The 13,779-nt window shown below is 48.4% G+C and overlaps 1 protein-coding gene across 1 annotated transcript in view; it reads left to right on the plus strand.

Moving 5' to 3' along the window:
- TNFRSF13B (TNF receptor superfamily member 13B) overlaps nt 1-13,779 on the plus strand; it is a 96,849-nt gene that overhangs the window by 82,498 nt on the left and 572 nt on the right. The window contains exons 2-4 of the mRNA XM_037493248.1: nt 2,827-2,956; nt 5,088-5,333; nt 13,367-13,552. Coding sequence (XP_037349145.1) covers nt 2,827-2,956; nt 5,088-5,333; nt 13,367-13,552 — 562 coding nt within the window. The remainder of the gene's footprint in view (nt 1-2,826; nt 2,957-5,087; nt 5,334-13,366; nt 13,553-13,779) is intronic.

Raw genomic sequence — 13,779 nt, forward strand, 5'->3', positions numbered from 1 at the left:
CTGAGTCATCTCCTTACTAGTTGTAGATTTGTTCAGATATTCTTTTCTTCAATTGTTAGGTCTAGTAGATTGTAGAAATGTGTCCATTTTATCCAACCTTTAGGTGTATAGTTGTTCATAGTGTGTGTCTTATAATCCTTTTTATTTCTATAGAATTGATGATATTGCCTCCCCTTTGTTTTCTGATTTTAGCAATTTGGGACTTTTTTCTTTTTCTTAATGTAGCTAAAGGTTTGTGAATTTTCTTAATCTTTTCAAATAACCAACATGTGGTTTTGTTTGTTTTCTCTATTTTATTTATCTCTGCTCTAATCTTAATTATTTTTTTCCTTCTAGCTTTGAATTTTGTTTGCTCTTCTTTTTCTAGCTCTTCTAAGTGTGCAATTAGGTTATAACTTGAAAATCTCTTCTTTAGTGTATGTGTTTACAGACATACATTTCCCTCTTATCATTGCTTCTATCGCTTCCCATGAATTTTAGTATGTAGTGTTTTTACTTTCCTTTATCTCAAGATATTTTCTAATTTTTCTTGTGATTTTTTTTTTCTTGGGCTCATTGGTTAAGAATATGTTGTTTAATTTCCACACGTTTGGGAATTTTTCAGTTTTCTTGCTTTTATTGATTTCTAGTTTCCTTCCATTGTTATCAGAAGAGATATCTTGATGATTTAAATCTTTAAAAATTTACAAAGACTCCTTTTGTGACCAAAAGTGTAGTCTGTCCTGAAGAATATTCCTTGGGTCCTGGAGAGGAAAAAGTATTCTGTTGGTTTGGGATGGAGCTTTCATATATGTCTGTTAGATCTAATTGATTACAGTATTGTTCAAGTTTTCTATTTCCTTATTGATCTTCTCTGAAAGAGGGGTATAGAAGTATCCAAATATTATTATAGAACTATCTGTCTTCAGTTCTTTCAATTTTTATTTCCAGATTTTGGGTCTCTGTTGTTCATGCTTGTATGTTATAACTTCTTGCTGTATCAAACTTTTATCAATATATACTTTTCTTTGTCTCTTCCAACCTTTTAATTTAAAGTCTGCTTTATTGTTGTTATGACAATAATATTGCCACCCAAGCTCTTTATGGATTACAATTTGCATGGAATATCTTTTTCTGTTTTTCTACTTTCAATTTCTTTGTGTCATTTTGTTTAAAATAAATCTCTTGTACCCAACAGATAGATGGATCCTGTTTTTTAAAAATCCAATCTTTGCCTTTTAATAGAGGGGGTTAGCCCCACTTACATAATGTGATTACTGATAAAGAAGAATTTACTTTTGTCAAGTATCTATTTGTTTTCTCTGTCTCAATGTATCTTGTTCCTCAATTCCTCTATTACTGCTCTTTTTGTTTTTAGTTGATTTGTAGGCACCATTTGGATTCCCTTTTTATTTCTTTTTCTGCATATTTTTAGTTATTTTCTTAGTAGTTACCTTGGGGATAACAATTAATATCCTGATCTTATATATGCCTTGGTTTGAATAATTACAACTTAGTTTCAACCGTATATCTCTGTTCTTACAACTCTGTCCCTTCTCATTTATATCATTAAGTTTGTCACAGATTATTTACTTTTTTAATACAATGTATGTCCATCAACATAGGTTTACAATCATAGTTTTGTGCATTAATCTATTAAATTATGAAGGAGGAAAGGAAGGGTTACAGACCATATGAAAATACAATAATTATGGTGTTTATATTTGCCCATGTAGTTACATTTACCAGTGTTTCTTATCCTTTCTTTTGACTTTAATGTCTGGTATGTGTCCATTTCAGCATGAAAAACACACTTAGCATTTTTGTAGGGCAGGGCTACTGGTAATGAACGCCCTCAATTTTTGCTTATGTGGAAATGTCTTGCGGAGCCAATGAAATCAGACACAAAAGATCAAGAATGGGCAATATTAACAACCCACTGTGATAAAAGCCAGTAGAGAAGTTACTTGTGTGACTGGGTATTAGTGGGGAGAGATGCCAAGGGAGTCTTCAGGTGCAACACATGTTCTATACCTTGATGTGGGTGGTAGTGACACAGGTGTGTTCATATGGAAAAATTAATCAAGCAATATACTTAGGATCTGTGCGGTATACCGAGGATCTTGATACATGTCATTGTGCCTTGTACCTCAGTAAAAAGGAAAAAGGGAAGGAAACGAATATTTATTGACTACTTGCTATATGTTAAGCACAGGTTATATCAGCTTTTTTTGTTTTTCATTCATTTAATGAGCACCTACTATGCCCTAAGTTCTGAGGACCTAACAGTGGACAAAAAGTTAGGCAGAATCTCTGCCTGCATGATGCTCACAACTAAGGGGGGACGATATTAAAAAATCATACTCATAAAATGCAGCAACAACAATGACAACAACACATGTCAGTGTGCTGAAGAAGGGATGTGTGCTCATCTGGGGGTTCAGGCAGAAAATGTTCCCTGAGGAAAGGAAGGCAAAAGAGAGAGCTACCGGATGAGGGGCCAATAACCAGCTAAGGAGGGGGAAGTAGAGCATATTATGCAAAGAGAATAGCACATGCAAAGATCCTGTGGTAGGAAGAGATGTAGCAGAAACCAGGGCATAAGCAAGGCATATGTGATATGAAAGAGAGGGGACTATTTTATAGATGGGGAAACTAAGGCTTAGGAAGCTCAGGTAACTACCCGAGGTCAACCAGCAACTAAGTCTTGGAGTGGAAGCCAGATTTGCCAGGTTCCCCCATTACTTGCTGAGACAGAGAGTGGGGATATGAGCCAGAGAGATCACTGGGTTCCAACTTCCAGCAAATGCCAGCTGCTCTCACACTCCCTGCCTCTCAGCTCCACAGGGCCTGTGGAAAGGAGTGATCATGGAGCTCTGTACTCAAGAGCAGTACTGGGATCCCCTGCTGAATGTCTGCTTCTCCTGCAAATCCATCTGCAACTATCAGATTCCACGCACCTGTGCAGCCTTCTGCAGTGAGTTCTGAGGCTTGAGTCCAGGGGACAACTGGATCACCCTTCTCTTCCCTCCCAGAGCTCCTTCTGGCCACACTGCACTTGGGTGCTGAGGAGGGGGTGGTGGAAGATGTACAGTGTGGTGGCCCTGGATGCCTCCTAAATTACCTTAGGAACTTTGCACATGTTGTACACTCTACAAACCCAAGAAGTCGTATCATTTTACCTGTAAATACTAGATCATGAACCCCTAATACACAGGTCCTTTAAAATACCATGTCAATATCTTATCACCCCCAGAAATATTATCATGTGATACTCAGGTCATTTCCAATTTTTCCTGATTATTTTGAAAAATATCTTTTGCTTTCTGGTCTTTTTCATTAACTTATTGTTTTCCTTGACAGAACTTATCCCAATTTATATTGTTTTCTCTTGTATATCTGTTTCATTTCTGTCTCCACCACCAGACTCTGAAATCCTTGCCTGACTTGCATTTAATATGATGCCTCACACATAGTAAGCGCTTCATAAATACTTGTTGAGTGGAGCTCAGTTAAACTGAGTGACTTGTCCAAGATTGCACAGCTTAATCATGGACAAGTTAGGATTTGAAGCCAGGTCTCTCTGCCTTTGACCCATCATCCATTAATGAAGTAAACATTCATTGTATTGTCCCACAAATATTCATGGAACCTTCGAATGTCTTGAAAATAGGAATCTGACATGACCCTTCAAGGAGGTTATTATCTCACAGGGAATATTACTATATTTCAAGGTAGAAAGGTTAAGTACCATAAAATGCCAAAATTGGAAGAGACCACCCTGATGGATGGGTTGAGGAGCAGGGAAGGATTCTTGGAGGAATGCCACCTGGGATGGATAGTTGAGTTCTTAGATGTGCAAGTCAGATGGAAGGACACTGTGGGAAGGGAAAACAGTGTGAGCAAAGGCGTGGAGGTGGGGAAAGAATTACAGGGCATCCGAAGGAGGGGACAAGGTCACAGAAAACCCAGGGCATGCCGTGCCATCAGGCTGTTTCCAGAGTGGTGGTGTTAGTCATCCTATGTGGAGCCCTGGGGTGGGGCAGGGCTAGGATGTGGCCTCCAGTCCCATCCAGGGATCTTTGCTGAGGTCCCAATCCCACCCGCTTTTTGTGGTCTTTTTCCTTTACTCTGTCAAGGACATAAGGGTTGGGGAGTTTGCATGGCTGAGAGGTAAAAATGAATTTTGAAATTATGTGTTAGACACTGCACTGGTCCATCGAATCCTCATCACAGACTTAAGAAGTCAGTATAGTCATTCCTCTTTTGGAAACGAGGAAACTGAGGCACAGAGAGGGTAAGACCCCACAAGCTGCGAGTGATAGTGCTAGGGATGCACCCAGTCCTTTTACGTTCTTTTCCTCCATCATGCACCCTCTTTGAAATGTGCCCTTAAAATTTGCATGGAGTCACATTTTTCTATAAATAGAATCTTGTTTTAAAAATGAGAAACTTGCCCTGTGAAAGGAAGGATTTCTGTTAGGCTCTTAAAGTTACTCCTCAAGGTAAGTGTGACAGGCCTTTGGTTTGCTTGGCTTCTATTTCCTGGCCCTGACGTCTGTTTAAGCTCCTGCAATTCTCATTAATTTTTAAGCCAGAAGGAACACTATTATCTTGAACTTCCCCTTCTTCCTTCCAGCTCCCTTCCCCAACGTATCAAGGCGAATTCTGGCTTTCCCTTCTGATCCTCATATTAATATGCAATATGTTTCTCTTTTATAAGAAACGAAAAATAAAGACTTTGATGTGACAATGCAACAATTTGATGCCAACTTTAAAAAAATAACTAGGAAATCCTTACATGTTTAGAAACTAAGAAATGCACCTTTAAATAATAAGATAGGTCAAAGAAGAAATGATAAAAAGTAAAAACATTGTAAACTGGGTCTCAAATACTACATATCAAAATGCAGCTAATACGGCTAAGTAGGACAATGATAATGTATAGAATTACATTTACATGTCGGAGAAAGACTAGGATTACCTTGGAATTATTTTTAGAGGATTGGAATGTGATTTGTCTTTTAACTTGTATGCCCATTGACGCCAGACCCATGGCTTCTGCTGGTCTCTGTCACCCAGTCATGCCACCCATTTCTGTCTCCCAGAGTCCCTCAGCTGCCACAAGGAGCAAGGCAGGTACTATGACCAGCTTCTGAGGGACTGCATCAGTTGTGCCTCTATCTGCGGACGTCACCCCCCACAATGCAAGTATTTCTGCGAGAACAAATTGAGGGACACAGTGACCCCACCACCAGAGCACAGGAGGCAGCAGACAGGGGAAGCTGGAACCAGGCCGGACAACATGAGACAGTACCAGGGATCAGAGCACAGAGGCCCTGAGGCAGCACCAGGTAAGCCACTTGTGGGTGACCTGCCTGGGGTCTGGGGGCCGGTGTGGGTGGAGGGGACTGACCACTGAGAGTCTTGTAATGGGGCCGAAGGAGTTCTTAAAACACAGGGCAGCAATTAGCCTGCGAGCTGCCCTGGCTAGCTCTCTACGGTGGAGACTTCCTCAAAATGAGAAGGAAAAGGTATTACAAAGAAAGCTCAGGTGGGGGCTGGTCACGCTGGATGTGATGAGAAGGGTTCCTCCAAACTAAGCATCTGCTGAGTGCTGAGCATTGGAAATGAGCTGATTCTCCCAGCAGACACCTCTTGGCTCACCTCCCCTGTTATGTGGTGTCAGAAAGGATGGGCGAGAGAGGCCATGGGTGTCTACATCACTTGACACTGTTGCCAGCCCATTAGCGGAAAGACAGGAGGCCTGAAGCTTCCAGTGGGCAGACTGGTTTTTCCCTTTGCTGTCACGCCCTTGTGGTTATATCATTGCCATGAGGCCTGGCCGTGGTGCCAAGATTCACGGCCAGAGCTGGCACGCCTGCTGACCCAGGTTGCCAGCCCCAAGTTCTGCTTGGTTAGACTGTCATCTGCTGTCACTTCTCAGTTAGACTGTCACTGCTCTTGTCTGCTCTCTCACCAGTGAGCTCTTGCTTTGTAACAGTCAGCCCTGCGGCGAGTATGGGGTAGCTGGGGTCAGCTGTGCTTGGCTCTGCTGTGTCTCTCACCTGCTTCCTGGGACCTGCAGGCTGACAAGGCACGGCCTTCTCGTGATGATGGCCAGGGTGTCAGAGAGAGGTGCATACAGCCTTTTGATGCCAGGCCTGGGAACTTGTAGACTGCACTGCCACTGTGACTCAGACCACAAAGCCAGCCAGGCTCAAGGAGGGTGTTTGTGGCTGAGTTTAATTTAGCAAAGAGAGGGACTGCCTGGGGCATAGTGACAGAGCTGGTGAGGAAACGCCAAGGTGAAGAGAGTGGTCACACCTGCTCCTCCAGTGTCTGGTGACCCCTGTGCCTGTCCTGTGGCAGGTGATAGGTTTAATTCTTGCAAACCTGGAAACTCTCCCACCTCCAATGCACTAGTCTTCCATCCTACCCACTTTATAGATGGAAATGCTGAGATTCAAAACTTGGGGTGACTGACAGTTGCACAGCAAGTGCCTAGCACAACTGGGACTTGGGCCTGGTCTGTGATTTCAAAGTGTGTCCACCAAGAGCAAAGTGTGTCCATGGGATTGCTGTGGTACGTGGTGTGTGGGATATGTATGTACGTGGGGAACCACTGGGGCCTGCAGGACAGCTTGACCTGTCATATCACTGTCCCACGGGCACCATGGCACAGCATGGGGACCCTCTAGGCTTCAGGCATAGGGACTGTCCTGCTGAGTCCTGCCCCTTCCCTGTGTCTCCAGAGGTCTGGGGTTAAGTGTCCTGTTCTCTCTGATGCCTGGGTGTACCAGTGGGGCAGGAGCTGGGCTTGGTGTGGATTATAAACAGGAAATACCTGGCCACTTGCCTGGGGAGAGAGTGGGTGTAGACCTGTCTGAGGACAGAGAATGCAGCCAGCCTGTGTCTAGCTGCACCAGTGGTGGGGTCGATGTGTCCTCTGTCCAACTTGTGGGACCCCCAAATCCTGCCAGCCCCTAGACATTCCCCACCCCTGCCTGGCCCTACTCAGTCACCCTCCAGGTCTGTCATGAATCCCTCTCAGAACTGTCATTCCTTCATTCGAGGCCTCCCAGCGCCCTGCTCTGGGGTGCAGCCCCTTCCCATGCAGTCTTCTCCCAGAGACACAGACACCCCCTCCCTTGTCCTGCCCTGACTCCTGGCAGGGAGCCTGTGTCCACGTTCCTCCCATCTCTAGTGCATCTTTATGTGGCATCTCATGTGGGTCTGGTTCTGTCCTCTCTTTTCTCATAAGGATACTTATCATTGGCTTTAGGACCCACCCTAACCCAGAATGATCTCATCTGCTGATCCTTAATTATAGGTGCAAATGCTCTGTCTACCAAATAAGGTTATATTTTTCTCAAATAAGGTCAATTTGCAGGTGAGGAGGCCATATCTTTTGGGGGAGGGCACCATTCAACTCTACACAGAGTTAGGGGAGGGAACGCCAGAGGGTCAAAGAGCCTGATTTGGGTGCACCCATGGGAGGGTAAGTAAGTTTTGGGGGCAACCAGAACCTGCATATGAATCCTGAGCTCTAGGGAGCATCTCACCTGAAAAACCTGGATTTCAGTGGCCTACAAGATGGCAGTTGAGGCCACAGGAATGGAGAAAGTCATCCAGGCTCTAGGAGGTGTGAGGACATAAAAGGACTGAGGAGGAAACACTATATGGGGGGCAGGGGTGTGTGCCTTTAAGGGACCAGTAGAAGGTCTCACAGAGATGCTGGGAAGGGTTGTATGTCCACCAAGGCAAACAAGCAGGAAAGTTCTAGAAGGAATAAGTTATACCACAGAGAAAGGTAGAAATGCCCACCAGCTCTGGCCTCAAGAAGGGTAAGAGACCCATAAGGGGCCATTTTCAGGTATCCCACGTGGAGGCAAACCCTGTCCTGAAGAAATGGCCAGGGGCAAGGCAGGGGCCTCTCTCTCAGTCCCTGAAGCCAACAAGCCAGGCCTCTTCCTCCCCTTTCCCTCTTTAGCCTAGTTGGTATTCAGTCCCTTCAGGTCCTCAGGTCCATAACCACTTTCTGCCAGATAGCAGTGTGGGAGCAGCAGGGAGACAGCCATGCCTTCCAGGTCTAGGCCCTATCCAGCAAAGGATCCAGGCTATGCTGCTGAAGCCCAAGGCTATGAAGTTGTGGGGAGCCTGCGCTCGGCTTTGCCCAGCATGGTGGGAGAGCACTGGACGTGGGGCAGGAGCACCCTGGGAGAGAGGGGCATGAGGGCTCAGTCAGAGCAGGAGGCCTGGCTCACCAGCCTGAGCACAGGCAGGACTCTGAGAAGAGCAAATGGTCTGTGTGAGGGGAGGAGAGAAGTGGGGGGGAGGGGGCAGTGAGGGGGCACTTCCATAAAGTGGCTGTTGCTCAGACATGAGCCATCAACATTTCCCGGTCATGGACAACACCCCTTTGTTCCAGGAGTTGTTTCCTTTCTTTCGGGATTCCCAGTAGCTTGTCTTACTTAGCACTCGCCTTTTGTTTATCTCAGGGAGTGGAATGTCTCTCTCTGATGTCAATGTCCTGGTGGAGGCCGACCCATGTCCTCAGCTGCCTCCCCAGAGCTGATACCAAAGACCCCAGAGGGACCCACACCCTCAGCGAGACTGACTTGATAAGGGGGCTGAAGCCAGAGAGAAGAGGGTGGTCGAAGGGTGTAGAGGGCCGCAAAGGAGGGAGCTGGGGAAATCAATTGTGAAGAGAAGTGAGGATGTAGGTCAAGTGAGGATGTAGGTCCAGTTAGAACCTGGAGCAGATGTTAACTCCAGTGGGCACAGCCCCCAGGCGGCAGGCAGTGGGGGGCTGAGACAGGGGCAGGTTGAAGGTCTGTGTGGGAGCCTGTGTCCCCACCTTCTCATCCTGCTATGGTCTGAGTGTTGCTGTCACACTCACACACACACACACACACACACACACACATACACACACACACACGGGAGGTGGGGGTCCTGTGGAGATGGGCATTGAGACCCCAGTTACCCACTAGTCAGGCTCAAACTCCCTACAAGAAGCCCCCCTTCAGTGCAGACGTTGACCAAGGCATGTGAAAGACAGGGCGTGGGGGAAGCGTAGATGGGCCAAGGGACCGGTGCTCCAGGATGTGGGCCTGTTGGCCACGTGGACATGGTCCATGGTGGTGCACTAGAGTGCTCCCCGAGGGAGGAGGAGCAGCACACCCCACAGAGGCACCCCTCCCTCCTTTTCCAGGGACAAACTCCTGCTGGCTGAGCTGTGGCAGCACAAGGTACTGGGTGACTTGCTGGAACTTTCCACAAAGCATAGCTTCCCCATCACATTTACATGCATGACCTCATGCCAACAGCAATGCCCAGAGACAGGAATGCCATGCCCTGTTTTACACTTTGCCTGCTCACGGTGCTGCCAGGGGTTCTTGGTCCACCCTGCCAGGACCACAAAGGCCCTCTGTTCAGCCTAAGCAACAAGTTATAACACGCCCCACTGGTCAGCCCAAACCTTTAATTTTTAGGTGAGAGATGGCTTTGAAAACATTTGTAAAGAAGGAAAAAAGAAAAGAAATACCAAACAACTAGGAAATGAACTGCGTGCTCTTGGGCCAGCCAGGCTCCCACAGTCACACACTTGCATGGTGCCCTCTGGTGGTGGCTCTTAGAACTGCACCTCCAGGGGCCGTCTCCCCAGGACTGGATTTTCAGATTAGAACAGAGGAAAACTTGGTAACTGTGCCCCTTTGCTCCAGGGCTGAGCAGACAGTGAACCATGGAATGAGACCCTCTGTCCCAGAGGGCCAACCGTCTCCCACCCCCAGAACAGTGTTGCTGACTGTTTCTGGACCCAGTGCACTTCCTACCAGGCAGAAGCAGCTTGGGGCATGTCTCCTGAGGCCCTGAAAGCTGCTTGGAGCGCGGTGGCCTCCCAGCCCTCCCCACTGGCCTTTCACGCTGTTTTCTGGAAGCGTGGCCCACCAGACCCTCTTTGAACTGATTTTCTGTTTGGAATAGATGATACACACATATCATTTTTTAAACGAGCGGGTGCGGGGGGCAGGGGCGGAATCGCTATCCAAACATTTCCTCAGAAGCAACAGCTGCTGGCAGTTTTTTGTTTGTCTTTCTAGATATTCTTATTTGAGTCCTATTTACATTCCTCTGTTTCATACCAATGGGGAGCATCTGAAGTGCACCCTCACCGTTTGCACTTCATGTCTCTTGGGGTCAGTCCATCTTAGGACACCAGATGTGCCTCCTTCATCTTAACCGACGGGGAGTCTTCCCCGTGGAGGCCGTATCTACTGGTGGGCAGCCAGGCTGCCCTGGACTTTTGATGTTACCGACAAAACTCCAGTGAATGCTTGTGTCAAATACCAAAAATCCAACTGAGTCCATTTTAACCACCTACTGGCCTTTATTAAACCACTCGCAGATCAGGCTGAATGCCACCTAGCAAGGAGAAAGGTGCTCTGAACAGCCATACAAAATGAAAGGTTTCCAAAGGCAGAGAGGGGCAAGAGGGGATGAGGGGATTATTTCAGGCTTTGGTAACCTACCTATGGGGAATAGAAATAGGCCTTGTGACAGATTAGCTCATCTTCCTTCGGGCCATGGGAAGAGTCTCCGGGAGATTGAAACCAGTTAGATCAGTTATTGAGTCTGGGTGGGCTTAGCCCAAGTGCCTTCATTTGGGGACTTTTATTTTCTTTCTAAGACCTGTGTCTGTGTGGGTCAGATGTGTCCCTAAGCAGGAAAGGTGAGGAGGCCACAGGAACCAGGAAGGTGAAAGTGCTTTCAGTGTGGGGAGACAGTCCTCAAAAGAGGCCGCTCCCATCAAGGTGTGGGTGCCCGACTCCCTGAGCCTTGTAGCTTTAATTTGCATTTTGCTTCTCAGTGCAGGGGCTTTGCAAAGCATGTCTCAAGGACAGGTCCCCAGGCAGAAACCTAGTTTTCCTTCCTTATAAGAAACCTCAAATGACTGCTCTGGGAGGAGGGGACAGAGAGAAGCTGGGACAAATCCTTCCTTCCCTCAGGAGCAGACTGTGCTCTGGTTGTCTATCGTGGTATCTGGAAGTTGGTCAACCAATAACAACTATTTTATTATCTTGTATGGTTGTGTGGGGGCACTGGGCTCAGCTGGCCAGCTCTTCTGCTGGTGTTTCTTGGGGTCCCCCTGCCACGCAGGCAGATGGTTCTGGGGATGGAGTCATCTAGAAGCCTCACCTCTCTGTCTGCTCCGAAGCCCTGCCCCTCCCTGTGGTCTTTCCAGCTTCATTTCTCACGGGGGGGGCCCAGGGCTCCCAAGAGAGAAAAACAGGCTGGCAAGCCTTCTTTGGGTGCAGGCCAGACGGCACAGCTGCATTCTGCTGGTAGAGTGAGGCCCAGGCCAGGATGTGGGGTGGCAGTCATTTGGGGACATTCTCTGAACACTTGCTGCCACAGTCTCAGGGTTGGTCTGGGTGTTAAAATTCACCCTGAAAACATTTGACAAATGCAAATGTTTCTTCTTTTGTCTTGAGTCGTCATGACAGTTCTTTTGCTCTCAGCTGCAGTCTGGCAGCTGGGCTGCCCGTCTCCCCATGAAGGCTACCAGCCTCTCTGGCCCCAGACAGTGTGGTGCTTTATTCCAGAGGCAGGTGGGAGCAGGTGAGCAGATGGAGGGACCACGGAGTTGGATGCACAGACATCTCCACGCTCTGTGCCCTGTGACCTCTCCTTGGACCCTCGCCCCTCTCTGGGTCTCAGTATCCAGTTCTGGGGCACCTGCATGGGGTGATGCCACCGTGCTTCCCTTGCACACAGCGTGTCTGGGTCTGGTGTGGGATACAAAGCATAGCACCGATGGCGGTGACTCCAGCCCATCAAGCCTGCTGTCTCTCTCTCTCTCTCTCCCCGTCAAGTTATAAAACCATGACCTTAAGGAGCTTAAGGAAGAGGGGCCACATCCGCTCACGGCCTCCTTGTGGGCCAAGCATTGGTCTGGCATCCATCCCATTGCTCTCAGCTGCAGCTCCAAGACTGGAAAGAGGGAGACCTTGAGACTCAGCAAAATGGAGTGTAAAATGCAGCCACTGTGGAAACAGCCTGACAGGCCCTTAAAAAGCTAAGCATAGACATAACCATCTGACCCAGCAACTCTTCTAGCAATCCAAGAAAGTCAAAAACATACAGTCATACAGAAACTCGTGGCAGGGCATCAGAACATTCTTCAGCCGTAGAAGGGAAGAGCTGCAGCACGGATGAGCCTGAAAACACGCTAAGCGACAGAAGCCCTACAGCATAGTCCCCCTCACGGGAAATGTCCAGCACAGGCAGATCCACAGAGACAGAGGGTGGAGGCGAGGTTGTCCAGGCTCAGGCAGGGGGCAGGGCGAGGCTTTGGGTACACACAGGAGACCATGGGTACCTGGAATGTCCTCGAAATAGATGGTAGCGGGACCTTGTGTAGACACTGAAACCCACTGAGCTGTGCACTTGAAATGGTGAATGTGGTGGGGTATGAATGACATCTCAGCTTTTAAAAAGGGGTCATTTGCAGGGGCTCCTTTGGAGGAGCAGGAGGATGAAGGGAGACCCCACAGTCTGCACTTGGTAAGTGAGCAGGGACAGTGAGCGTCTTGAGAATATTACAGGCATGTACACATATAATAACTCTAGCTCATCCTTCCTCTTAGGGCTTAGGGAATGCCCCAGCTCAAGGGGCCAGAGAAATTAGCGGGGTTGGGGTGGGGAGAAACTTCAGGGGGAGGGGTTTGGTCGTGGGCTGAGACTCTGGCATCCAAACCAGAGGCACAAGGCCCTGAGAGGTAGAGTGATCAGTGACCCCCTTTTGCAACCCCCCTCCCAAGTTTATACCTGTGCACCAGACTCATCAGCAATTACAGTGGTCTCACCCTCAAATACATGCACCCCAGGAAAGCTCCTTCTTGGTGAAGGTTCAGGACCAAACAGAGGCACCCTCCCTGGACTATCATCTATACATCTGTCCCACCTCTGGTACTGTCCCAGGCTACATCCCACAGCGAAAGGGCCAGCTCGAGAGATGTCCTGCTCTGAGGACTTGGAAGAAGTTGCCACTACTCTGGGGTAGCTGAGGGGGACGGGGGGTGTGGGGGGAGCCTGGATTCCTGCAGCGTCCAGCGAACAGGGCAGCCAAGCCTCCTTATGAGAAAGGGAAACATTTCTGCCCCATCCCACCCCTACCCTCCCAGCAGTCAGATCTACTGGGGAGTAGGGGGCTGGGGTCCCCTTCCAAGGGGGCATGGCTTTCCAAGAGAGGGGAGGTGGCCTATTGGTTTGCTTGGGCCTTAAGAGGGGAGCTGCTAGCATGAGGAGAAGACACTTCAGAGAAGGGGGCTAGGCAGTGAGGGACCCATCCTGACTTTAGGGTCTCTTTGCTGTCTTGCAGCTGCCCCAGGGCTGAAGCTGAGCACGGATCAGCTGGCCCTGGTCTACAGCACCCTAGGGCTCTGCCTCTGCGCCATCATCTGCTGCTTCCTCCTGGCCGTGGCCTGCTTTCTCAAGAGGAGAGGGGACCAGTTCTCCTGCCAGCCCTCTCCAGGGCCTTGTCAGACCCGAGCCAAGTCCTCCAAGGGTGAGCCTGAAACTAGGGTTCTTACCCTCTCACTGCTGGTGGGACAAACCTGACATCCCTCTGCCCTGGCACTGCCCCTGCAACCAACGCAGAGCCCTTCCTGGGGTGGTCTGGGGCAAGCCTCTGCAGTACTGTTTCTGTCTGGGTGAAGTCAGGTGCCAACATCATGGCAAGAAGGAAGATGGTTTCCTGAGACAGGGTGGGTGTAGAGGTGACCCACTGTGGTC

This window comes from Talpa occidentalis, unplaced genomic scaffold, assembly GCF_014898055.3.
Source record: "Talpa occidentalis isolate TD23 unplaced genomic scaffold, MPIMG_talOcc4v2.1 talOcc4.7, whole genome shotgun sequence".
Taxonomy (NCBI): Eukaryota; Metazoa; Chordata; class Mammalia; order Eulipotyphla; family Talpidae; genus Talpa; species Talpa occidentalis.